The sequence below is a fragment of the Pteronotus mesoamericanus genome, unplaced genomic scaffold (assembly GCF_021234165.1).
Source record: "Pteronotus mesoamericanus isolate MK-2021 breed Mesoamerican mustached bat unplaced genomic scaffold, CSHL_Meso_final scaffold_137, whole genome shotgun sequence".
Classification (NCBI taxonomy): Eukaryota; Metazoa; Chordata; class Mammalia; order Chiroptera; family Mormoopidae; genus Pteronotus; species Pteronotus mesoamericanus.
In genome coordinates this window covers 4,854,893-4,878,599 of record NW_026555306.1, presented here as the reverse complement: position 1 = coordinate 4,878,599, position 23,707 = coordinate 4,854,893, and the positions used below count along the sequence as shown (strand labels likewise).

The 23,707-nt window shown below is 53.6% G+C and overlaps 2 protein-coding genes across 2 annotated transcripts in view; both read right to left on the bottom strand.

Annotated features, from left to right (window-relative positions):
- Window positions 1-78: 78 nt before the first annotated feature.
- GRWD1 (glutamate rich WD repeat containing 1) lies at window positions 79-6,141 on the bottom strand. The gene is made up of 7 exons (XM_054588669.1): window positions 5,955-6,141; window positions 5,634-5,751; window positions 5,253-5,415; window positions 3,007-3,220; window positions 2,715-2,857; window positions 2,382-2,579; window positions 79-1,188 (listed from the first exon to the last, which is right to left on the bottom strand). The coding sequence occupies exons 1-7, from the start codon at window positions 6,139-6,141 to the stop codon at window positions 871-873; spliced, it is 1,341 nt and encodes a 446-aa protein (XP_054444644.1). The 3' UTR covers window positions 79-870.
- A 2,167-nt stretch (window positions 6,142-8,308) lies between these two features.
- The window catches only part of GRIN2D (glutamate ionotropic receptor NMDA type subunit 2D), a 32,670-nt gene continuing 17,271 nt past the window's right edge, over window positions 8,309-23,707 (bottom strand). Inside the window, exons 10-12 of the mRNA XM_054588667.1 lie at window positions 10,187-10,374; window positions 9,820-10,052; window positions 8,309-9,640 (exon numbers count right to left, since the gene is read on the bottom strand). Of these exons, the coding sequence (XP_054444642.1) occupies window positions 8,309-9,640; window positions 9,820-10,052; window positions 10,187-10,374 (1,753 nt within the window). The remainder of the gene's footprint in view (window positions 9,641-9,819; window positions 10,053-10,186; window positions 10,375-23,707) is intronic.

Sequence of the window (23,707 nt, the reverse complement as noted above, 5' to 3'; positions counted from 1 at the left end):
TGGGGGGCGGGGGGGTCACAGGTGAAAAACCTCCAGAGACCCGGAGTGAGTTCCAGATATAATCAAATTCAGGGAAGGCGGAACCGGGCCGCACCCAGCAAGCTGAGGGCTGAAGCAGGGGCCAGATTCCAGCCCCTCTGGCCCGTTTCCTCACAGGATGAGACTCACACACGTCAAGCCTCTTCCGGTCCTTTATTGCCTCTCAGGCGCCCCCGACTTTGCTCCCCGCATAGTGCCTGCCTTCAGCACAGAGAGCGGGGAGAGGCCCATGCAGGCCCTTCCCCGACGGGGAGGTCCTGGCAGCAGGAAGGGTCAAAACCTAATCCTCCTGGAGAAACCCATTAGACAGAAACCTGGTCCACCCGGCGTAAAGCGCGAGTTCTTGGGGCCACAGGGTCAAGCCTGAGTGTCACAGCTGGCAACGTATCCATAGCAACTTGGGCCACACCAGCCCCGCCTGTGAAATGTGCCGACAGTCCTTTGAAGGGAGGGTGACAGAGTCCTTTGAAGGGTGCGGAGAGGGGATCACTGGGCCGAACCAAATCTTTGGGTGGGCGGGGTCCCTGGAGTCCAATCAGTTGTTTCAGAGGCCCGCGGGGCAAACCGAGTCCTTTGGCTGGAAGGATCATTGGACCAAACCCAGTTGTTTTAGGGAGTTAGGGGTCAATCCAGTCCTTAGGCAGGAGGGGTCACGGAGCAAATGAGTCCTTTCAAAGAACAGTACGTCCAGGAGAGCCCACCCTGGCCGCCAACGGGCCAAACGAAGGCCTCCTTCCCGAGGGGACTGGCCTGCGGGTCTGAGTGAGTGTCCTCCCGGGGACCGGTATCGGCTCCCAGGTGCACGGCCAGGCCAGACGCCGCCGGGCCCACTCAGACGCTGACGGTGCGGAAGACGGTGAAGCCGGACAGGGCGGTGCTGACCAGGACGCCGGGGCACTGCGGGTGCCAGTGCAGCTCCTTCAGGTCTGTCTCGCCCTGGTGCACAAACAGCAGCTGCTGTGGGAGCTCCGCCAGGCCAGGGTCCGCCTCTGCGTCGCCCGCCTCGGGGTCCCGCTCCACCGCCAGGTCCCACTGTGTGATCTGGTTGTCTGCACCCGAGGCTGCGAAGACCCCACTGTCCTGGGGATGCCACTCGACGGAGGTCACAGGGGCCACGTGCTGCTTGAACGTGGCCACCGGCGAGCCAGACTGTGGGAAAAGAGGGACCGGGGCGCTGAGCGCCTCAGCCTGACTCCTGGGGTGCCCAGCCAGGGTCCCCCACCCCTCTCTGGCCTCGAGCTTCAACCAGGGCTGCACCCTTGAGACCCCACAGGCCCAGATTCTCTGAAAGGGACAGAGCAAAGCAGAGCTGCTCATAAAGGCGTGGTGCCCCGGGGGCTGCTCGGGACCCTGGTTTCACCTGCAAAGAGGCCCCTCCCAGGAAGGGGCGGTTCTGCAAGAGTTCTCACTGCTGAGTCTAGGGCCTTAAAGGGGGCGACTCCTGGGCTCCAGAAGTAGCGAATAGGACGCTTTCCCTAAACAAAGGTGCTGCTGGGGATGGAGTCTCTCCAGTTTGGGGAAGTGGCCCTGGCTGGTGTGGTGCACTGGGCGCTGGCCTGCGAACCGAAGGGTCACCAGTGTGATTCCGGGGCAGGGCACACGCGCGGGGGCGCTGCGGGCCAGGTCCCCAGTGGGGGGCGTGCAAGAGGCAACCAGTCGATGTTTCTCTCCCTCTCTCTCCTCCTCCCTCCCCTCTCTCTAAAAATAAAGAAATATAATTTGGAGATGTGGCCCCAAAGTTCCAGCGAATCAACTTGGCCACGTGACCTGGCCAGACGCCTGCCTTGGGCTGACTCTACAGAACCTATTACACTGGAGGGGAAAGAAGATTACAACACGGGGTCCCGGGAGGGTAAGGAGCCCTAGGAAGTTAGGGGTTTGCTCAGAAAGATCCTGAAAGAGGCAACTTCTCCTGCCCAGAACCCCTCTCAGCTCTACGAAGTCACCTCTGGCCATAATGTCACATTTGGTCCTGTCCTTTCTATGCCTCAGTTTCCTCTCTTGCAATGAGCAAGTGGAGCCTGTGATGACTCTATAAAATCCACTGAAAGAGAAAAAACTACAACTCCCTGAGCCTTCGCGTGCCCAACGGCACAGCCAGCCGCATGCCCCCGGCTCTGCATGGGCAGATGGGAATTGTCGTCTCTGCCGCTGCCCAGCCTCTCCTGCCTCCTGTCAGCTCTCCAGCTGGGAGGGTGAGTGACTCCCCACCTGCTGTTTCCTCAACTGTTTCCTGAGCCTGTTTCCTCAACTGTCCCCCGAAAGGAGGGAAAACCCATAGGTCCTAGCGGCTGCCGGGAACAGGAGCTTCTCCAGCCCCGAGTGCCCAGCTGGGACAGTACCTTGAACTGCCGCAGGTCCCAGACCTTGAGGGCCCCATCATCCCCGCCACTGAGCAGGAAGGGCTCCCGGTGGCTCCAGTTGATGACGTTGACATCCCCATCGTGGGCGGTGGCAGTGGTGAGCATGCAGGCCTTGCTGGGGGCTGCCCGGATGTCCCAGATGCGGATGGAGGCATCGGCTGAGCAGGAGGCGAATACCTGGAAAAGGGGTCTGAGTGACCCAGGGTTCCCCCCACCCGAGACCAGGCACTAGTCGTGCGCCCCTCACGAGGACCTGCCCCCGGCGCCCTCCTCCCTTAAGACCCAGGAGTTCAAGCCCCAGTCCTCCCTCACCGTGTCCTCGGTTGGGGACCACTGCAGGTCCTCCACGGAGCGTGTGTGGCCCACAAACGGCCGCTGGTCTACATGCCAGGAGCCGCCATCCGTAGGCGTCCAGAGGTGGATGTTCTTCTGACAGTCGCCCGTCAGCAAGCGCCCTGGGGAAGGGAGTCAGGAAACCGCCTGGTCCCAGCTGGCCAGAGCTCGGTCCCCTCCCCGGAGTCTCAGGGCACCGCCCCCGACCCCTGGCTACAGACCCTGCCCCCTCTCACCCCCCAGGACCAAGTATGCCGCCCCAGGGACTCACCGGGCACACGGGGGGACCAGTCCAGCGCAAAGCCCTCGCCCATATGGCCAGCGAAGGCGAAGATGGGCTTCACACGAGCTTGCTCGTCCCGGAGGAAGGTCGCCAGTGCCTGGGAGTCGTCGACTGCCTGCAGAAGCCGCCGCAGCGCAAACACCTCCACCTGGCCCTTCTCCGACCATACCCCAGCCACCGGCTCCTCGCCCAGCCAAGACACCTGCGGGGCAGAAGGACGGGAAGGCGAGTTCGGACAGGAGACCCAGGGCAGTGAGCGCGGCTTCCAGCAGCCCTGAGAACTAGGACTCCAGTTCCTCAGGCCCCAGCCCCAGGGGCTGGGACCACAACCCCAGAAACCTTTGTGGGAAAGGACCACAGTGTGCAAGGCCAGCTTGGTGCCCAGGACAACTCCCCGCGCCCCCGTGGGACAGGTAGTGGCGGGGGAAGACCAGGACTCCTTCAAGATTCCTGGGAATCAAGGCTGTGATTCCCACCAGCTCTCCTCGGACTAATGGGCTCTGTAACCCTGTAGAGTGGAGACTCACAGGCCACAGCCCCCCGTCTGTTTGCGCACAAGGAGATACATTCTCAGGGTTTCCAGTAGCCCCTTGGCCCTGACCTTCCTTCCCCTTGAACTCCAGACTCCTATCACACTGACCACTCAGTCTTCCCACGAGCAAAGCCAAGGGGCTCACCGCTGACTGCAACCTACTCCTCACCAAACTGCAGAACTTACTTTTGACTTGTCTCTTCCTCACAACCACCACCTATTCTGGTTCCACTAAAAACGCACCACCTCTAATCCCTTCTCGCTACCTCTGTTGTTGTCACCCATGTTACCACCAATGTCATCCTTCCCTGAACTACAGCCTCTCACAGGACTCTGTCCTTCTGCACTTGCTTCCCCGCGGCCGATTCCCAGCACAACAGGCAGAGGAATCCCTTTAAAACATAAGTCAGCCCTGGCTGGTATGGTTCAGTGGCATGTGGCTCACTGGATTGAGTGCCAGCCTATGAACCAAAAGGTCGCTGGTTCGATTCCTAGTCAGGGCACGGGCCTGGGTGGCTGGCCAGGTCCCCCGTTGGAGTGATGCAAGAGACAATCAACTGCACACACTGATGTTCCTCTCTCTCTCTTTCTCCTTCCCTTCTCTTCTCTCTAAAAAAATAAATAAAAAAATTCAAAAGACAAGCAGATCCCATCTTTCCACTGCTCTAAACTCTCCAGTGGCTCCAAATTTCTCCCCAGTAAAAGCCAAGACTTTACAGTGGCCTACAAAGCCCTATACAATCTGTCTCATCTATACCCACCCCTGAAATCTTGTATCCCTAACCCATCCTGCTCTAAACACACTGTTCTCCCTAGTTTCCCTCAAAACTCAAACATTCCAGGTTCACCCCGGGGCCTTTGCACTTGTTTCCCTTGCCTGCCAGTCTTTCCCCACAGACCCTGCGCTCACTCCCTCACCTCCTGCAGGTCTCTGTTTAAATGGCACTTCATCAGTGATTACTTCTCAGACCACGCTATTTAATATAGCAACCTACTCGGAAACACCCTAACCCCCTTACCTGACTTTATTTTTTCCTCTATAACACTTAGCACTTTTAACATAGTACACATCTGCTTAGTTTGTTCTTGTTCCCTTCTCTGCTAGCATGTAGGTTTCATGTACCCAGAGATCTTTTGCTTCCTGTTAAATCCCCAGGGTCTAAAACGGTGCTTGAAACACAGAAGTACTTTAATGGAGACACACAGCAAGAACCACACACTAAGCACTGCTCTAAAGTGCTGTTTACGTGTCATCTCATTAATTCACACATCAACCTAATCAGAAGATGCCACATCCCTGAACCAGCAAAATAATGCCACAGCTCAGAAGAGCTCCTAAAAACAAAACAAAAAACCACCTAGACACACTACAACCAGATGCTCTTTCTAAGCACCTGAAATAACTGGATTTCAGTTATTGAAATAATCATGTTATTCATTCCATTTTACCCTCCCATCAGGCGAATTTTGTAACTCTCAGCATTTCACATAAAAAACATAAAAAATACCTCCACGGCATCCAGCACCCAGGGACAGTTTGGAATAGCTAAGACATACATAAATGAACAGAGACAACTGTAAGCCCTGTTCTTTCCCAAAAGCCGAAGGGCACGAGGAGGTACAGGTACCGCGGGTGGGGGGGGGGGGGGGGGGGGGGTTGCGCTGCAGAGAATGCAGGGCGGACTCCTTAGGCTCTGTTTACCCGAACTCGGTTGATACCACCATAATGGGGCACCATAGCCAATTCCAGCTGAGGCTTCCGCTCTTCTTCATCTTCTTCATCTTCCTCCTCCTCCTCTTCATCACTGCACTCTGATGGCGGGCGCTTTGTCCCATGCAGGTTGTGCATCCGAAGCATCATTAATCTGGGGAAAAGTGTCATGTGACTAAGGCGCTGGATGTCGGGGTCCTTAGGGAGGAGAGATGCAAGTCCGACTTCTGGGTCTGAGGGAGGCAGAAGCTGGAAACCCTGCCTCTTGGGTCCTGGGGAACGAGGTGCTGGAGGCTGCATCCTAGACCTTGAAGCAGCCACAGGCTGGGGGCTTGGACTCCCGGTCCTGGCATAGCCTCAGGTCTCACCCACCTGTTGCTTTGGGCACTCTCCGCCTGGGTCCCAGCACACAGATAAAGTGTAAGAGGAAACTCTGACCGATTGTCTCCAAGGTGATCCCGAACTATGTCAAAGCTGAGACAGGGGGCGCCTGGGGCGGGAGGAAAAGATTGGAAAATTAAGAAGGGATAGTGGGGTCTCAGGCCTCTCCAGTGTGATGTCACCCCTCTTAGATCCCACTCTTCTCTTTCATAGCGCCTGTTAAGGTAAAAGCGCAGAACCTCATCCCCTCAGGACCCAGGATTCCAGTTCCCTCGTTCCTCAGGACCCAGGGGTCTGAGTACCCAGCCCTACCAGTCTGCGCTCGGTGGTACAGCACGTAGGCCTCCTCGTCCATAACCAGCTCCTCTCCTTCGCGTAGCGGAGGCCCTCGGCCGGGCAGGTAGACCTGGGCCGGGCCCTCGGACCCTGCGTCGCGGGACTCGGCCTCCATGGGTTCCTCTGTTTCACACGTGCGTCGCCGACCCTTGCGCGCCGCCATCTTAGGAGCCTTTTACCGCGGGCGCGACGTAAAGGCGTCACTTCCGGGTTGAGCTTCCCACCCCCGCCCCCCGGAGCTGGCCCTTCGGAGATTTTCCAGGCTGCGCGGTTACCTTGGAAACCTTCTAGTTCCCCTTCCAGATTAGAGAAGACGGTAGGGAGAGGGAAAAGGAGAATTACGGTAACGGCGTCCCGGTTTAGCCTAGGAGGGCTGCGGTGGATGCCGAGAAACCACACGGTCCGCGTGACTTTGGGCGCTCTTCCGCGGAGCAGTCGCAAGGCCTCCTGGGAGTTGTAGTTCTGCGGGAGGCCTATGTTTCCCCATCAACTAAAGGAGTTCTGAGCCTCTGTTCGATTTTCCACGTTTGACTCCCAGCGCTTTATTTTCACTTAGTCGATTGTTCATGTATGCAAATAAGAGCTCTTACTGACAAGGAGCGCGAGTTTCTGTTCTCTGAGGACCCATAAAACCGGTTTCTTCTCCCCTCCTTGTGATGGTGGCTTTAATTTACTTCAGAATGCTCAATGTAAACAGGCTGATAATTACGCGCAACTTATTTGGTGGACTCTACCCTCTCAGGGACGTCAACTGCCTAACCAGGATTTCACATTGCAGCTATGGTCAGCGAGCACTTAATCGGACAGTCCACCCTTTGGGGGCAGCTATTACAAGTGCTTTGACTCTCTATCACCCATCAGCACAAGAGGTTTGGCTAATTGGCATAATGAAATGTTAGAAATATATTCTCATTGGTGGGATTAACGGTATTCAGGATATGTGGGTTGGCTGGAATGCCTTAGACACTCTCCTCGCTTGCATGAACAGGCTATTAAGAATCTTGCAAGCCTCATTGCCTGAAGCCCTAGGAATGGGACCCTAGACTTGATCTTAAAATGGTTTTATCCTGGTTCTTTCCTGAGTTCTCTGTCCTCCATATCTCTAGGTCTCTGTTCTCCCCTGCCCCTTCGCAGCCCTTCTCTTCTTAGGGTCTTTTTTCCGCCCTCCTCTTTCTGGGCCTTTGTCTCCCATCTCCCTCTAGGATCCCTGTTCTTGCTCTAATTCTTTCTGCCCTTTCTCTCTGTGGGGCTTTTCTCCGTTACAGTTTCCTCCAGATGTTTGAGGGGGGCTGAGAGACAACGCGGAGCTCATACTTTGACCGAGGAGGCATAAAAACATGGTTTATTCCAAACACTGTAATATGGAACAGGAGAGTGGGGAGGGAGGTTGGTGGCGAGTGTGGACTCCCAGATCCTCCCTTCCACAACCCAGCTCCAGGCCCGGCTGGAGATCTGGGAAGAGGAGGCTTGGGGGATGGGGCGGGGCGTCTGCTGGGTCATCACTGAAGGGTCACAAATAAGGGCTGGATTTGGAGAGGATGTGTTTGGTGGCACCTGGGGCTGGTAGTGAGGTGTCACAGGGTGGGAAGTTCTGGGCCCTGCGGGTTGGGATCCACGCTGGGGGTGAGGGAGGCGGGGCTTCCGTTGGGGGCGTGTCCTATGTCAAAATAGGGAAAGACGACCAAGGAGGGTGGGAAAGGAGGAACGGGGTGTCCCGGTTTGACGTCAAGGGTCACAGTCTGGTCGGGGCACAGTCTGGGGTTCGGGTCACAGTTTGGGGTCAGGGGTCACAGTCTGGGGTCGGATGACCATTCGTAGGGGTCGGAAGTCACAGTCTGGGGTCGGGGGTTTCTGTATGGCGGGGCCAAGGTCTAGGGTCACAGTTTGGCGAACGCGTCTCACAGTTTTGAGTCCCGATGGATGAAAGGTTAAAAACGGGCTTCCCCGGAGGCGTGGCTGGGACCGGGGAGCTGCACAGTGATGTGAGGGCCACGGCCCCAGGCGTGGGGGTGGGGCGCGGGCGTGGCGTGAACCCCCACCTCCCGCCCCATCTGGTGACATTAAAAAGCCCTTGTCGGGTTTAAAAAAAAGTCCAGAGGGCTCTGAGACCTCCTCCCTCTCGCTCTCAGGCTGGGTGAGATTCGGGGAACCAAATCCCCTCGGGCTCACAGTGCCTCGAAAACGAAGGGGCACGGGACGCTGCTCCAGGCGGGGTCCGGCCAGTTCCACCTTGTTCTTTCCCACCTCACGCGGGTCCTTGTCCACTGCGCGTGCCCCCTCGGGCCGTGGCCTGCGCTGACCGAGGGGACAGTTGGGCCCCCGGGGCCACGTCATACCTCGGACTCGAGGCTGGAGAAGTGCGCTGAGCCCCGGCGGGTCCCCAGGTCTCCGCCCCGGTGTCTGCGGTGGGACGCGGTGGGCAGCGGCGGCCCCCAGTGCGCTGCATGCAGGCACCGGCGCGCGTGGCGGGAGGGCCCGGTGAGCCGGCGCGCGGGGGCGGCGCGGGGACAAGAGCTGAGGTCCTCAAGCGAGCGAGAGGTGGGCGCGGGCGGCGGGAGGTCCCAGCCCCCAGCGGAGCGCCGGTGCCGGTGGTGGTGCGGGGCAGGGGGAGCGGGCACGCGGTGCGAGGCCCGCGGGCGGTGCCCGTGAGGCCGCGGGCACCCGCAGCGGGCCCGGCGACGGGGCGGGGGTCCCGCGGCCCAGGGAGGGGGCGGCGGCGCCCACCAGCCGCCGTCCAGGCCGTCGTGTGAGCAGCTGAGGTGGCGCGGCGGCGGCAGCAGCTCCAGGCTGGCACAGTGGCGGCAGTGCCAGGCGGCCGGGCCGCTTCGCGGAGGCAGGTAGTCCCAGCTGCCGGCGCGCCAGCCCCCGAGCTTGTCGACCGACCAGTAGCGGCCGGGCGGCGGCCCAAGGCGCTCGGCGTACGGGTAGGGGAAGTCGGCGAACCACCAAGGCTCCAAGCCACCCAGCGACGCGCCGCCCAGGCTCTCCGAGTCCTCCGAGTCCGACGGCGACGGTTCGAGGTCGAGGTACGGGCAGGGGGGCGGCGCGCCGCGGCATGGAGGGGGCGCACCCTGGGCCCCGCCGCCCGCTCCCCCTGCAGCCCCGGCGCCGCCTGCGCCCGGCCCCAGTAAGGGCTGGCTCTCGGGGTCGGAGCGCGGCCAGCGCGCGGGCGCCGGCGGGCTCTCGTCCTCGTAGGCCAAGCGGCAGAGCGGCGGCCCGACGGCGGTGGCCGCGGCGGAAGGGGGCGCGGGCGGCGACGGGAAGCCGGAGTAGGCGCCGGCGGAGGGCTCAGGCGGCTCCTTGTCCCGCACAATGGCGAAGTAGGAGGGCGGCGGCTTCTGCGGAGGCTGTGCCGCCGGTGGGGACATCGGGCGCCCGGCCGCGCCCCGGGGCGCTGCGCGCGCTTCGCCCACGCCCAGGCCCTGAGGCTCGATGGGGCCGTAGTAGCGGTGGAAGCCGTCGGCCAGGCCCGCGACCCCCGGCGGCCCCGCGGCTTTGGCGCGGCGCCAACGATCCACGGCGGCGCGCTCGCGCGGCAGGAAGGGCGCGGGACCGGGTGCGGGACGCGCCGCCGGGTACGCCGGGCTGGGCAGCGGCTGCGGCGGGGGCGGGGGCTTGGCCGGTGGCGGGGCTGCTTCGGCGCTGCAACAGCTGTACATGCCCTGCGGGGCACGGGAGAGGCAAGGTCAGCGCGGCAGGCCCGGGAGCACCCGCCTCCCCGTCTCTGCCTCCCCCAATTCCTCCCTCCTCTCCCGCACCTCCTCCGGGGACCCTTCCATTCCTCGCCCTCCCTGCCGGTTTCCACCTATCTGTCCCCTTCGCCCGCCTCTCTCCCCCGTACCCTGGAGAAGGCCAGCAGGAAGTCCATGCGGTGCGTGGGCCCCAGGCAGTGCCGCAGGCGCCAGTACACCAGGTGTTCCCAGGCGAAGACCAGCAGGGAGAGGCCCATGGCCACCAGGAGCATGTAGAAGACACCTGCCATGTTGTCGATGTCCAGCTTGCTGCTCATCACCTCGATTTTGTCATTGTGGCAGATCCCGGAGAGCCACAGCCGCTCCAGCATCTCGATCTCATCTGGGGGAAGGAGGGGGGGAAGGGCGGGCCGTCAGAGGTCACCTTCTGTGGGCTTCCGGGAGGACCCTCCTGTCTGATGCGGGAGGCCAGGCCCCCAGTCGCCCCCGCCCTCAGCCACCCTCGTGCAGCCGCACCGTCCCCCAGGAACTGCAGGAGCGCCAGGTCGATGGGCCGCTTCCAGCGGGAGCCCTTGTGCAGGGCGATGCCGTAGCCCGTGGTGGCAAAGACCTTGCCCGAGCCGATGGTGACGAGCTTGCAGCCCTCGTCCTTGCGGGCCATGTAGTTGAGCACAGCTGCATCATAGATGAAGGCGTCCAGCTTCCTGGGGGCAGGGGGCATGAAGGGCAGGGTCAGCCCCATGCCCGAGCCCTCATGACCCAGCCCTGACCCCCTGCCCCCACATCCGCGCCAATCTCCAACTGCTCCAGTTACTAAACTGTAACTCTTTTTGAGCAGGCTGCACCTCTTAGCGCCTCAGTTTCAGTATCTATAAAATGGGGATAACAGCTATACATCCCTTGGGGTTGCTGCAAAGGTTATATAGTGCTTGGTGCAGAGGAAGTGCTGGAGAAATGTTAGCTGTGACTGTTAATGAAGCTATCACTCATTAAATCTTCACGGGGCCCTCCAAAGGAGTCCTATATGCTCCTTCATTTTAAAGAGGACTGAGGCTGGAAAAGGGACCCATAAATAATGATAGAATGTGATGGGGGGGGGGTATAAGAGGGCTAAATGGTAATGGGGAAAAATACAGTAAAGATTAAATTTAAAAATCTGAAAATAATGCAGTGTTAATGATCGCTAATATCGTGCCAGGCACTATCCATCTACTTAAAAAGCTTGCCCTGGCTGGCGAGGCTCCGAGGATTGAGCGCCGGCCTGCGGACCACAGGGTCGCTGGTTCCCGGTGCAGTGCGTACGCCTGGTTTGCGGGCCACGTCCCCAGCAGGGGGCGCGCGAAATGCAACCACACAGGGATGTCTCCCTCTTTCTCCCTCCCTTTCCCTCTCTAAAAATAAATAAAATATATATTTTTTTAAAAAACGACAACTCTTAGCCCTCACAACATTCCTCTAAGGGAGAAACTACTATTCCTTTGTTCCAACCGGGAAATGCAGGCCCAGACACGCCGTCTGAATTTGCTTGTGTTCTCCCGTGAGGCCCTGATTTCTAAAACCTGGTGGGGAGGTGGTCAGGGATAAGGAATCGGTTCCCCACAGAGAGATACATGGTGGCACTTGCCACATGTCACTTGCTTCACAACTGCCGCTGTTGTACACTTATTTTTGTGGTTACCAGACTCGTCTCAGCCTTTCCCCCTAGACTGCGAGCCCTGAGGGGAGGGTCCCAGTCGGTCGCGTTCCAGCCTGTGACCCCGCACAGTTCCTGCGCGCACAAGGTGGCTGCACATATTGGCAGGGTGAATGGATGAGTGCATCAATAAATCCACACTGTGGATTTATTACAACACGGTGTAACTAGTCCATGAAACAAGATAAATGCTTACAGTCCGACATCTGAAGATGTGCACCGTGGATGAATGAGAAAAACAACAAAAAAGCTAGTCTCAGCATCCCATGTAATGTATAACTCCATATGTTTTGTTTTTTTAAAGGGACACGTGAATGGGGTGAAATTTTGGTCATCTTAACTGCAGACACCAGACTAGCTCCCAGGAAGGTGCCTGTCTTGGGTCGCTCAGCATTGTCCAAAAGAACATTCTGTGGTGATGGAAATTTGCCATCAGCGCTATCCAGCGTGGCAGCCACCAGCCAACCCGCGCTTCCTGAGCTCTTGAAATGTGTCAGTGGGATGAAGGGATGGAACTTTAATTTTAATTAATTTAAATTTAAATAGTATTGGACAGCGCAGGTGTGTGTGTGGGGGGGGGAGCAAGAGAGGTCAAGGCATGTGGCTGGACATGGGGTGGCAGAGAAGGCAAAGGGTCTTTCAGACAAGAATGTCACCTGGAGTTTTTGAGTTGTTGGCCAGTCTGTTGATGCAAATAGCTGTGTCGCCCACCCCTCAGTGAAGGCCTGTCCACACTCTCACACGTGCACCTAAATGCTTCGTGTATGTGGTTGGTTGCATAGAAATTAAAGAAAAGGAGAGAGCCCTGGCTGTGTCTCAGTGGATTGAGTGCCGGCCTGTGAACCAACGGGTCACCTGCCTGTTCAGATTCCCAGTCTGGGCACAGGCCTGGGTTGCAGGCTGGGCCTCCAGTAGGGGGCGCATGAGAAGCAACCACACATTGATCTTTCTCTCCCTCTTTCTCCCTCCCTTCCCCTCTCTCTGAAAATGAATAAATAAAAGAAAGAAAGAAAGAAAAGGAGAGACTTGGTCCAGCATCCAACATAGGGAGGCACACAGAGAGGATCCCCCACATTGAATGGCTCAGTGGGAGTAAAAACTTGGGGCGGGGGGCGGGGGGCGGGGGAAGGCTCTGGAGAAAGAGCAGAAACTGGGGGAGGGCATTCACCACCCCACTGCGGGAGAATGGCATTTGCTTTAACTTTATATAGAGTTAACCTAACAGGCAGGGAGACCCCAGCTGACCCCTGGAAACATTTGTACAGGCAAGAAAAGCGCCGCCGCTGCCTGCAGCACTGCTGCCTTGCAGCGAATTGTAGTTTCTCTTGGTTTAGCAAAACGCCCTCGCGGGCAAAAGGTGAATGGCTTCCGGGCTGAAGTGGGAAAACCTTGGCGTGTCCAGGGTCAGGCTGGAGGCTCCGGGAGTGAGGATGAGACGGAAGGAGAGTCTTTGGGGGTCCTTGGGGGACGCAGGGGAGGCGTACGGTGGGGAAAGACCGAGAAGCCCCAGATGGAAGCTTCCAGGAGCCGGAAGGTTTGAAGGGCTTTCAGGAAGAGGGGACCTGAGCACCTTCACTTTTAATCATTTGCTCTGTTGTTCTGGAGTGTAATGCTGCCCTTCCTCCACGCCCCCCCCCCAACTCCCTCCAATCTCCCCATGGTCCCTGAACCTCTAGTAAAATTCATCTCACTTCCCTCAGCCTTTGGGTAGGTGCAGGTTTGAGGAAAAATAAAATACCCTGTGTCTGTCCTCACTTCCCTGCTTATTCTGCCCTGTCGCCGAAAGGACCTTAATATTTCAGTCAGCTCCTGGCTCACAACCTTCCCCTGACTCCCCACTTCACTCAGGGAGTAGAGGTACCTTGAGCTACAGGGCCCTTTGCCACCCAACTCCGCCAACTCCTTCCTTACTCCTCTGTGCTCCTCTTCCACGCACACCTCCCGCACTAGGGCTGCCGCAGCTACGCTGGCCTATGCGCAGTTCCTGGGCCGCGCCAGTGGCCTCCTGCCTCGGGGCCTTTGCACTTGCTGCTCCTGCTGGTGGAACACCCTTCCCGCAGACGTCCATCTGGCTCACTCACTCACCTCCTTCAAGTGATAGCTTAAAGGACACCGTCCTGAGCGCCCTATTTAACACTGCAACCTGTAGCGTCCTTGCCGGGTCTCCCTAACTCATTCCTCCTGCCCTATTTTTGCCTATAGCATTTATCCCCTAGTAACTGTAAAAACGTCCTTGGTGGTTTAGTGTATCGTCCGTCTCACCCCACTGGGATCTAAATTCTATGAGGGACAGAGTTTGTCTGTCTGATTCACTGCTGTGTCCACAGAGGCTAGAACAACACCTGACACACAGCAGGTGCTTAATAAAGATTGGTTGAGCCCTGGCTGGTATGGCTCAGTGGATGGAGCACCAACGAACCTAAAGGCTGCCAGTTCAATTCCCAGTCAGGGCACTTGCCTGGGTTGTGGGCCAGGTCCCCAGTAGGGGGGCTTTCGAGAGGCCATCAATTGATGTGTCTCTCACACATTGATGTTTCTCTCCTTCTCTTGAAATAAAAAGGAGTGGTCGAGTGAATGAATTTGGGCTGGTTCGAGGTGGCTGTTCTGTGGGCCAGGCACTGGAGCGGAGAGGTAAGATTTCTATAAGGTGGAAAAGATCCCAAGAGGTGCTCCTCCACAGAGAAAGCAAGCTGAGAACAGTATGTGATTTTAGTAAGGAATGCGTAATGACGTGAGCATGCCGGCGTGGTTTAACTGATCCGAAATTAGAAAAGAATGCTTCCCTTTGGGAAAAGGCATTTGATAGTTCCTTTTTTTGCCCCTTCTAAGTGAGTGGGCTTATGGAATGGTTATCCAGGAGGTGCTGAGAGAAGCCATGTTTCCTTCCTTCTTTTTTTTTTTTTTTTTTTTAAAGATTTTATTTATTTTTAGAGAGAGGGGAAGTGAGGGGGAAGGAGAGGGAAACATCAATGTGCGGCTGCTTCTCAAGCACCCCCAACTGGAGAACTGGCCCGCAATCCAGGCATGTGCCTTGACTGGGAATCGAATCGGTGACCCTTTGGTTCACAGGTCAGCCTGCACTCAATCCACTGAGCCACACAAGCCAGGGCTAATTATTATTTTTTTTTAATGTTTTCATTTTTAAAAGATTTTATTTTCGGAGAGAGGGGAAGGGAGTAAGGAAGAGAAGGAGAGAAATATCAATGTGCAAAGAGAAACATTGATTGCCTCTCGCACACCCCCAACCAGGGACCTGGCCCGCAACCCAGGCATGTGCCCTGACCAGGAGTCGAACCAGTGACGCCTTGGTTCACAGGCTGATGCACAATCCAGTGAACCACCCTAACCAGAGCTCTTTTTTCTTTAGGAAAAAAGCATTTCCTTTCTTTTCCTGTGAGATTGCTTCACCTCAGCGGTGGCGTAAGTCCACGTTTGTTGTGTGAGCCAACCAAGGCCATGTGACAGGCCAGCTATCTCTGCAAGGGTGGAATTTTCTATGGCTGTCCTAGGCGCCACATGTGACTATTTGAATTTATATTCTAAGTAAAATGGAAAATTCAGTTCCTTAGTCACACCGACCATATTTCAAGCAATCGGGAGCTGGTGGTTGTTGTACTGGACTGTCCAGGTCTAGAGTATTTCTATCATCGCAGGACAGGCCATTGGAGGCTGCAGCTCAGCCACACACCCCTGCCTCCCACACCGGAACGGGACCTCTGGGAAAGCAGCGCCTTTGATCTGTTCACTGCCGTACCCTCGTGCCTGGGCCAGTGGGTGAGTGAATGTGTGAGCTTTCATAAGGGTGGGGGCTCCTCTTGTCAGGGAGATCATGGTTCATTGTTAAATTTTTAAAACTGATTTGAGAGAGAGAGAGAGAGGAAGTGGGGGGAGAGAGACAGAGAGAGAAACATAGTTTTGTTGCTCCACTTATTGATGCACTCCTTGGTTGATTCTTGTCTGTGCTCTGACCAGGGATTGAACCCAGAACCTTGTCGTGTTGGGTTGATGCTCTAACCAACTGAGCTACCCAACAAAGGCATGGTTCATTATTTGCTTTCTTCTTTGTTCCTCTCCATAGTAAAATATTATATATATATATATATATGTATATATGCACACATACATATGTAATATGTATGTATATGATTAACCCAAGAAAAGAGACTGAAAGGTACTAACATTGGGATTCCCTAACAAAAATGGCCCAGACAAATCACCCTACAGTGAAGTTCACAGTCAACAGCCTTACTCATGCAATCACGGGCCCACCATTTTGTGAGTTTTGGACCCCAACTCTCAAATATGAACAGACTACCAAGAATCACTAGACATCAAATAAAGCCTCTCATAAGAAAGATAGAAACGGCCCTGGCTGGTGTAGCACAGTGGATTCAGGGCCAGCTGAGAACCGAAAGATCACCAGTTCGATTCCCGGTCTGATAGATGTTCTTTGCACACATTGATGTTTCTCTCCCTCCCTCCCCCTCTCTCTAAAAATAAATATAAAAAACCTTAAAAAAAATAGAAACAGTGACTTAAGGAAACATTATGCAGACAGGAGATAACGTAAAAAAAAACAAACAAACCAACAACTATCATTAATATCATCAGAGAAACAAGACAAGATACTGCAACTTTGAACTATGCATAGGATATTATAAAATAGGACACTACAAAGTAGTACTGTAAAATTTACAAACTCCTATAAAATTTCAGAGATCAAAAAAAGTGCTTAGAAATTAAAAATACACTAGCAGGAATGAAAAGCTTAATAAAATAGTGGAAGATAATATTAAGAAAATCTCTCAGGAAGTAGAGCAAGGAGGTGAAGAGATGGGCAAATAAGAGAAGGAAGAAAAGAAATGGACAGTTTGGGAAGCCCAATGTGGCATTAGTAAGGGTTTCAGAAAGAAAAAAGACAGAAATGGAGGGAAGAGGGAAGATGTCATTGGAAAAAAAATACAGTAACAATTAAATAAGAAGAGAAAACTGTATCAATGGTGAAAAAAGAAAAGAAATTGTAATTGAAAGAAATTGAGAAAATTTCCCAGAATGCATGACATGAGGATACGACAAGAAGGTCCAGTCATGAAAACAGCTGAAGCCACATTGCTTAGAAATGTCAGCACACCAAGACAGGAAACAGAAAAAAAGGTCACAGACAAGCCTTAGGAATCACAATGACTTGGGATTTTTCAACAGTAACTCAGACGTTTGAAATTAGAAGGCAACGGAGACATGCCCCCGAACATCTGGAGGAACACGAGTTCCAGGCCAGAATTTTATATCCAGCCAGATGGCCCATGAGAGTACAGATGTTTTCAGATACGCGATGGCTTTGCATTTTACTCTCCGTCTCATGAGCTTTTTCTTGGGAAGCTCCAAACAGCAAGAGAGCCAAACCCAGGAAGAGGAGGCTTTGGGATGGGGTGTGATATGGTCTGAACCCTGGGGCGGGGGCGGGGGGAGGTGAGGGGACCCACAGTCAAGATGCAGACCGTGCACGGGACTGGATGGGGCCAGAGAAAGTTCCTCGACAGAGTGCAATTAATGGAGTGCCCGAAGCGTCAGAATATATGAAGGGCTTTGGGTAGCTAACAGAGACCGTGGGTTTGAATTAGTTAAGTGCAAAGAAAACTCAGACACTGAGCAACTGAAAAAAAAAAAAAAAGACAATTATTAACTCCAGGAGAAACAAAGACTTGCGTAGGAGAGGAAAGGCGTCCTGGTTTACTACTTGTGGCAGCCGGGGGAGCAGTTACACAGTCATAGCGTGTAAACACTGCGTATTCATCTAGCCAGAGCCCCAGCGTGGGAGGCTGGAGGAGCTGAAATAAGAGGATGAGTATGTGTCTTCCTTCGTGGGAAGTGAATGGAAAATGCCTAAAATTGAAAAATCGTGAGGCAGCCACGCAAACATGGCATTCAGAGACAAGGACATAAATAACAAAATGACACAATGAATGAGGTGAAAGCACATTCCACTGCGGGGGGAGAGAAATGGAGGGGAGGCAGATGGGGGCTGTTGGTTTTCATTTTAAAAAAATCTTGTATTTGACTCTCCAAATGATGTGGACATAATAACTCTGATAAAAATAGAACTAAAAATCAGGGGGAAACCATAAAAAGGAACACTGGGGAGAATTAGAATTCAGCAGAGGCAACAGATCAGATGTGACAGTGAGACACACAGGGGTGTCCCTTGTGAATCCGAGAAGCCTCCGGGGAGGGGCACGAGGCTGCGTCTGGGTTTCCCACCGTCTGCGTGAGGCAACGCACTGCAGTGGTTGCGAGGCTGGGCTGCGAGTCACGTGGCCGGCTCTGCCACTCAGCAGCTGTGGGATCTTGCTGGGCCTTAGTTTCCCCACAGTAAAATGGGAGGAGCCCTGACTGGTGTGGCTCAGTGGGTTGGGTGTCATCCAATCGAAACGTTGCCAGTTCAATTCCCAGTCAGGGCACATGCCTGGGTTGCAGGCCAGGTCCCCAGTTGGGGAGGTGCGAGAGGCAACTGATGTCTCTGTCACACATCAGTGTTTCTCCCTCTTTCTCTGGCCCTTCCCCTCTCTCTAAAAATAAATAAATAAAACCTTTTTTAAAAACAGAAACAATAGCCCTGGCTGGTGTGGCTCAGTGGATTGAGTGCAGGCCTGTGAACCAAAGGGTCACCAGTTGGACTCCCAGTCAGGGCACAGGCCTGGGTGGTGGGCCAGGTCCCTGGTACGGGGCACGCGAGAGGCAACCATGCCTTGATGTTCTCTCCCTCTCTTTCTTCCTCCCTTCCCCTCTAAAAATAAATAAATAAAAATTTTTTAAAATAAACATAGAAATAATAAATTCACCTATCGTGTATAGGTTGAATTGTGTCATCCAACATTCATCTATTATTAAAGTCCTACCCCAGTGCCTCAGAATGTGACCTTAATTGGAGACAGGGTCTTCACAGAGGGACTCAAATTAAAATGAGGTCACTAGGGTGGGCCCTCATCCAATAGCACTGGTGTCCTCTTTTTAGTTTTTTTTCTTAAAGATTTTATTTATTTATTTTTAGATAGAGAGAAAGGGAAGGAGAAAGAGAGGGAGAGAAACATCCGTGGGCTGCTTCTCACATGCACCCTGACCAGGGGACCAAACTTGCAACCCAGGCATGTGCCCTCGCCGGGAATCAAACTGGTGACCCTTCACTTTTGGGACAACACCCAATCCACAGAGCCACACTGGTCAGGGCAGGGCTGGTGTTCAACAAGGGAGGTCTGGACGCAGAGACACACACAGATGGACAACGATGCGAAGACTCAGGGAGAAGACGGCTGCCTATGAGCCAAGGAGCAAAGCTGGAAACCGACCCTTCCCTCCCAGCCCTCGGGAGGAGCCAGGAGGACCCCCAGCCTCCAAAACTGTGAAGCAACCAATTTTTGTTATCATGGCCCCAGCAAACAAATAATGAACTTAAGTGAGTGTTGATATGTAATAAACACTATAGCAAATTTAGGAGATTTGGGGATGATACCAAGCCTTGGCAACGATACAGAACAAGTGGAACTTTCCTGCACTTGCTTTTGCGAGCGTACATTGGTACAGCCACTTTGGAAAATGTTTGGCAGCGTCTTTGAAGCTAAGCATCCTTCTCCCTATGACCCAGCAGTTCTACCTGTGGGAATGTGCCCAAGAAAAAGGAATGTGTACAACCTCCAAAGGCTCGTACAAGGATGTTCATAGTAAAACACTTGTACCTGCCAAACACTGGAAACAACCCAAATATCCACCAACAGTAGAACGGAAGGAGTCTGGTATCCTCGTATAAAGCTGGACTCAGTGCGATACAGCAGTGAACAAACAAGCTGGTAGTAACGTTGGGCAAAACAAGATGGACACAAAGCACCGTCTGCCTCTGTTTATGTGATTGAGGTGCAAAACCAGTTTACAGCGACACTCCCTGGCGACTGGAGGTGCAGAGGGGGGCTTTCTGGGCAATCGGACATTTTTCATGCCTTAATCTGGCCGTGATCCCACGGAGGTATGACGTGTGTATAGACAATCAATGAGCTTCACACTTTAGATCTGTGTGCTGTATCTCAACAAAAACTGATAAAATATAGAAAGACATGAGATGAAGCCTCACGTTATTTTTACTCAGTAAGGGCGGGGGTTTGTAATAGGAAAAAAAAAAGTATGCATGATCATCTGTTCTCTGAACTCAAGGACGGAGTCATTGATCTGAGGTGGGGCTGGTCCGCCTTTGCTAGTCACACTGTCAGCGCCCGGGGAAGGGCACTTAGTGCTGTGAATTAGGGGTGGCAGGGCAGAGCCTGGAAAAGCCGCCCTGCTTTGCAGAAGAGAGGGAGAGGATCGGGAAATCCTAGGGGCCTTCCAGGAGGCAGGGGCTGCGGAGGACAAAATGGGAAAAGACAAGAGAGGGGAGAGCTGAATCAGCTGAATGGTTGGGGAGGAATCTGGGGGTGACTATGGAAGTGAAAAAGTCCCAGGGGGTGGCCAGAGCTCTTTTATGTTTTATGTTCCTTATGGAACTTTTTTCTTAAAGATTTTATTAATTTATATTTAGAGAGATGGGGGAAGAGGGGGAGAAAGAGGAGGAGAGAAACACTGATGTGTGAGAGACATCAACCAGTTGCCTCTCACATGCTCGCAACCAGGGACCTGGCCTGCAACCCAGGAATGTGCCCTGACTGGGAATTGAACCAGCAACATTTTGGTCTGTGGGAGGACACCCAACCCACTGAGCCACACCAGCGAGGGCTGAAACTTTTCGCATTTAGATGACGTGCGTACTTGGGCTTCCCTGAACTGTAGCTACATGCCACTGTGGCTGTTTTGAGCACCTGAAATGCAGCGAGTCTGAATGGAAATGTGCCGTGGGCGTAACGTGTACACCGGGCTTCAAAGGTTTCGTCTGGGAGAAGACTATGTCAAAGGTCTTAACCATTTTTTGACTGATTACATGTGATCAGTGATATTTTGAATAAGGGGGGTAAGTAAAATATATTATTAAGACTAATTTCATCTGGGTTTTTTCCATGTCTTTTCATGTAGCTAACCAAGTTAGATTTACGCAGCGGCTTGCGTTGCGTTTCGGCTGGATGGTGCTGGCGACCGACCCCCTTCCCAGGCCAGTCTTCCATCCTGCACACTCAGCCCTGACGTCAGCGGGGGCTTTTGTGGGGATTAAGGGAAGGTGGGATCCAATTCCGGTTAATAGGCCCTGGGGCTGGGAAGACACACTTGGGCCAGTGAATGGCCCAGAAAGTGAAATACATCCCACAAAGAGAAGCTCGAAGCCAGGGTGACCCTGGAAAGGCCCGGAATTTGCAGGATTCATAGGAAGGGGCTTTGGAGCCAATGTTTCCTAGATCCTAAAGCTCAGGGAAACTTAGATGACCTCTGGGGGTCAGGCAAGCAAAGGAAGGGCAAGGATGGGGAAGGAGGGGAAGAAGTACTGGTAAGAGAAAAACAAGGAGGAGGAAAAGAAAAAGGAAAAAGACAGAGGAAGGAAAGGAGAAATAACAAAAGAGGTCAGCAGAGGGTCGTAGATCTGCGATGTCCAGCATGGCAGCCACTAGCCAGAAGCGGCTGCTGAGCCCCTGAAAATGCTGCTAGTCGGAATGAGCTGTGCTCTGAGTAGAACACACGAAGTACAAAAAAGAAAGGAAAAAGGGAAACATCTCATTAATTTTTATAGTCTATATAGAAACGTTAATATATTGGAGCTATTGGGGTAAGTAAAATATATAATTAAAATTAACACTGCCTGTTTCTTTTACTGTGGAGCCTAGGAAATTTTTAATTAAATATGTAGTTCTCCAGCTCTGCTCCAGGAAAAAACGCTGGAGGAAAAGTATGAACAATGAAGCAATAAGGAGGGGGGGGGGAGGGGAGAGATCTCTTTTTACATTATTAGTGTTATTATTATTTTAATCCTCACCCGAGGATATGTTTTTATTGATTTTGGGTAGAGAGAGGGAGAAACACGGATGTGAGACAGAAACATCAATCAACCGGCTATGGAAACTGCAACCTGCTATGTGCCCTGACCGGAAACGGAACCCACAACCTTTCGACGCACGGATAGAAGCTCCAATCAACTGAGCCACCCGGCCAGGGCTTACCTTATTATTTTTAACAATAAGCAAGTGTTAAGCATATAAAAAACCTTTACAGAGAGGAGGAAAGCGGATTGGGGAGGGGAAACTTCGCTCAAGGGGCTTGGGAACGTGAAGGCCAAGGGTGCTAGGCACAGAGAAGGGGGGTGACCTCCAGATGCCAAGGGGCTGAGAGGTCCACCGGGCTTGCAGCTGAAGCAATGGCAGGACATAAGGGGAGGAAAGGCGTTCTGGAAACCCAAGAGGCTTTCCTCGCCTACAGGATTCTCGGGAATCTTTGAGAACCTGCACGGAGCAGAAAAGTAACAGCCCCAAGAACCACGTGACTAGGCCTCAGCTGACCCTGCTGATTGGCCGTAGCATGAACACCTGACCCCTAACTGGACCAATCGGATTCTCACTAGCGGGACGTGAAATTGAACCTAGGCGTGTGCAGACGCAGGTTGGAGCTGGAAAGGTGCGTGGAACGTGGGATCCATACGGATTTCGTGAGCTCGGTTGAACCAAGAACCGATATACGCAGAGAGAACGGGATGAGAGCCAGAGGCTCGGAAGAGGAAGGGACAGAGAAGACAGGCACCTTGGCTTCTGACGTTCCTTTTCCCAGGGCCAGTTTGTAGCGCAGTGGGGTTGTTGACCCCATATTATGATGGTGAAAATTAAGGCTCAGGAGCTGAATTGACTTGCCCTACAGCCAGGACTATCTGGTTTTAAAACCAGTGCTGTTAAGCACCCCAGGAAACTGTCAGGAACCCACTGGCTATGGGGGATACCAAGACTCCCAAATTATAGGAAAAGATATGGAAAACTGGTCTCTAGAGAGAAGAATGAATAAATGCACAATTTAAAAAAACCGAACAAATTATTTTTTCTGGTCTGCACTGTGTCCTAACACCTCTGCTCAAGATTCTCCAAACTCACTGTGCACCTTAGATCTCCCACAGGGGAGTGCCCCTCTGGACCCATGTTTTTGAGGACACCCCCCCACCCCCGGCCTCCCCAGGTTCCTGGGGCTAAAGCGTTGGGTCCACCCAGGATGTGCATCTCCCTTGGAGGTAGTTTCCTAGGAAACTGTAGTAGATAGAATGATGCCTCTCCAAAGATATGCGCACCCTACTGCCTCGAACCTGTGTATATGTTATCTTACATTTCTTCTTCTTCTTCTTTCTTCTTTCTTTCTTTTTTTTTTTTTTTACAGATTTCATTTATTTATTTTTAGAGGGGAAGGGAGGGAGAAATAGAGGGAGGGAAACATCAATGTGTGGTTGCTGCTCAAGCGCCCCCTACTGGAGACCTGGCCCACAACCCAGGCCTGTGCCCTGACTGGGAATCCAACCCACGACTTTTTGGTTCACAGGCCAGTGCTCAGTCTACTGAGCCGCACCAGCCAGGGCTGTTATCTTAGATTTCAAAAGAGACTTTGCAGGCCTGACCACTGCAGCTCAGTTGATTGGGCGTCATCCTGGAAAGTGGCTTGATTCCTGGTCAGGGCGCATGCCTGGGTTGCATGCCTGGTGCCCAGTTGGGGCAAGTGCAGGAGGCAACCGAGCAATGTTTCTCTCACACATTGATGTTTCTCTCCCTCTCTTTTGCCTTCCCTTCCCCTCTCTCTAAAAATAAATAAATAAAATATTCTGTTTAAAAAAGAGAGCGAGAGAGACTTTGCTGATATGATTAAATTAAGGATTTTAGGATGTAGAGATGATCCTGATGATCTGGGCGGGCCCAATGTCATTACAGGGTCCTTATAAGAGGGAAGAGGAAAGGTCAGTCAGAGAAGGGGACGTGTGACAATCCCAGGGGCGTCGGAGTAGTTCAGGGCCCCGAGCCGAGGAATGCAGGCAGCCTTGAGGCGCCGGAAGAAGCAAGAAAAACACACTCTGGTAGGAAGACAAGGAGTCAGGTTCCCTCACGTAACTGAGACTTCTAAACTTGAACTCACTTATCAGCCTGTTTGTTAGCGCGTATTTGTCAAGGCAGGAGGATCCAACAAGTTGAATGGCTTGCTGGTTTACTGGCTTGATTTGTGGTATATCAGCCTGCATGTGTACTCTTGGGCAGGCCTTGTGAACGTGAGCGGTGGGTCTGCCCAAAGTCTTGGTTAAAGGAAAGCCTATTAGCCGAGGTGGGAAACTACCTCGCCCTGACCCGTGTGGCTCAGTTGCTTGGGTGTCATCCCAAAAAGTGAAAGGTCGCCAGTTCGATTCCCGGTCAGGGCATAAGACCTGG

Excerpts from the sequence above, each read along its gene's own strand:
- GRWD1 (XM_054588669.1), bottom strand. The coding sequence starts at position 6,141 with ATGGCGGCGCGCAAGGGTCGGCGACGCACGTGTGAAACAGAGGAACCC. Across the intron at positions 5,752-5,954 it reads GTACCACCGAGCGCAGACTG|GCGCCCCCTGTCTCAGCTTT; the intron begins GTAGGGCTGGGT and ends CTCCCGCCCCAG. Across the intron at positions 2,858-3,006 it reads CTGGTCCCCCCGTGTGCCCG|GGCGCTTGCTGACGGGCGAC; the intron begins GTGAGTCCCTGG and ends TCCCTTCCCCAG.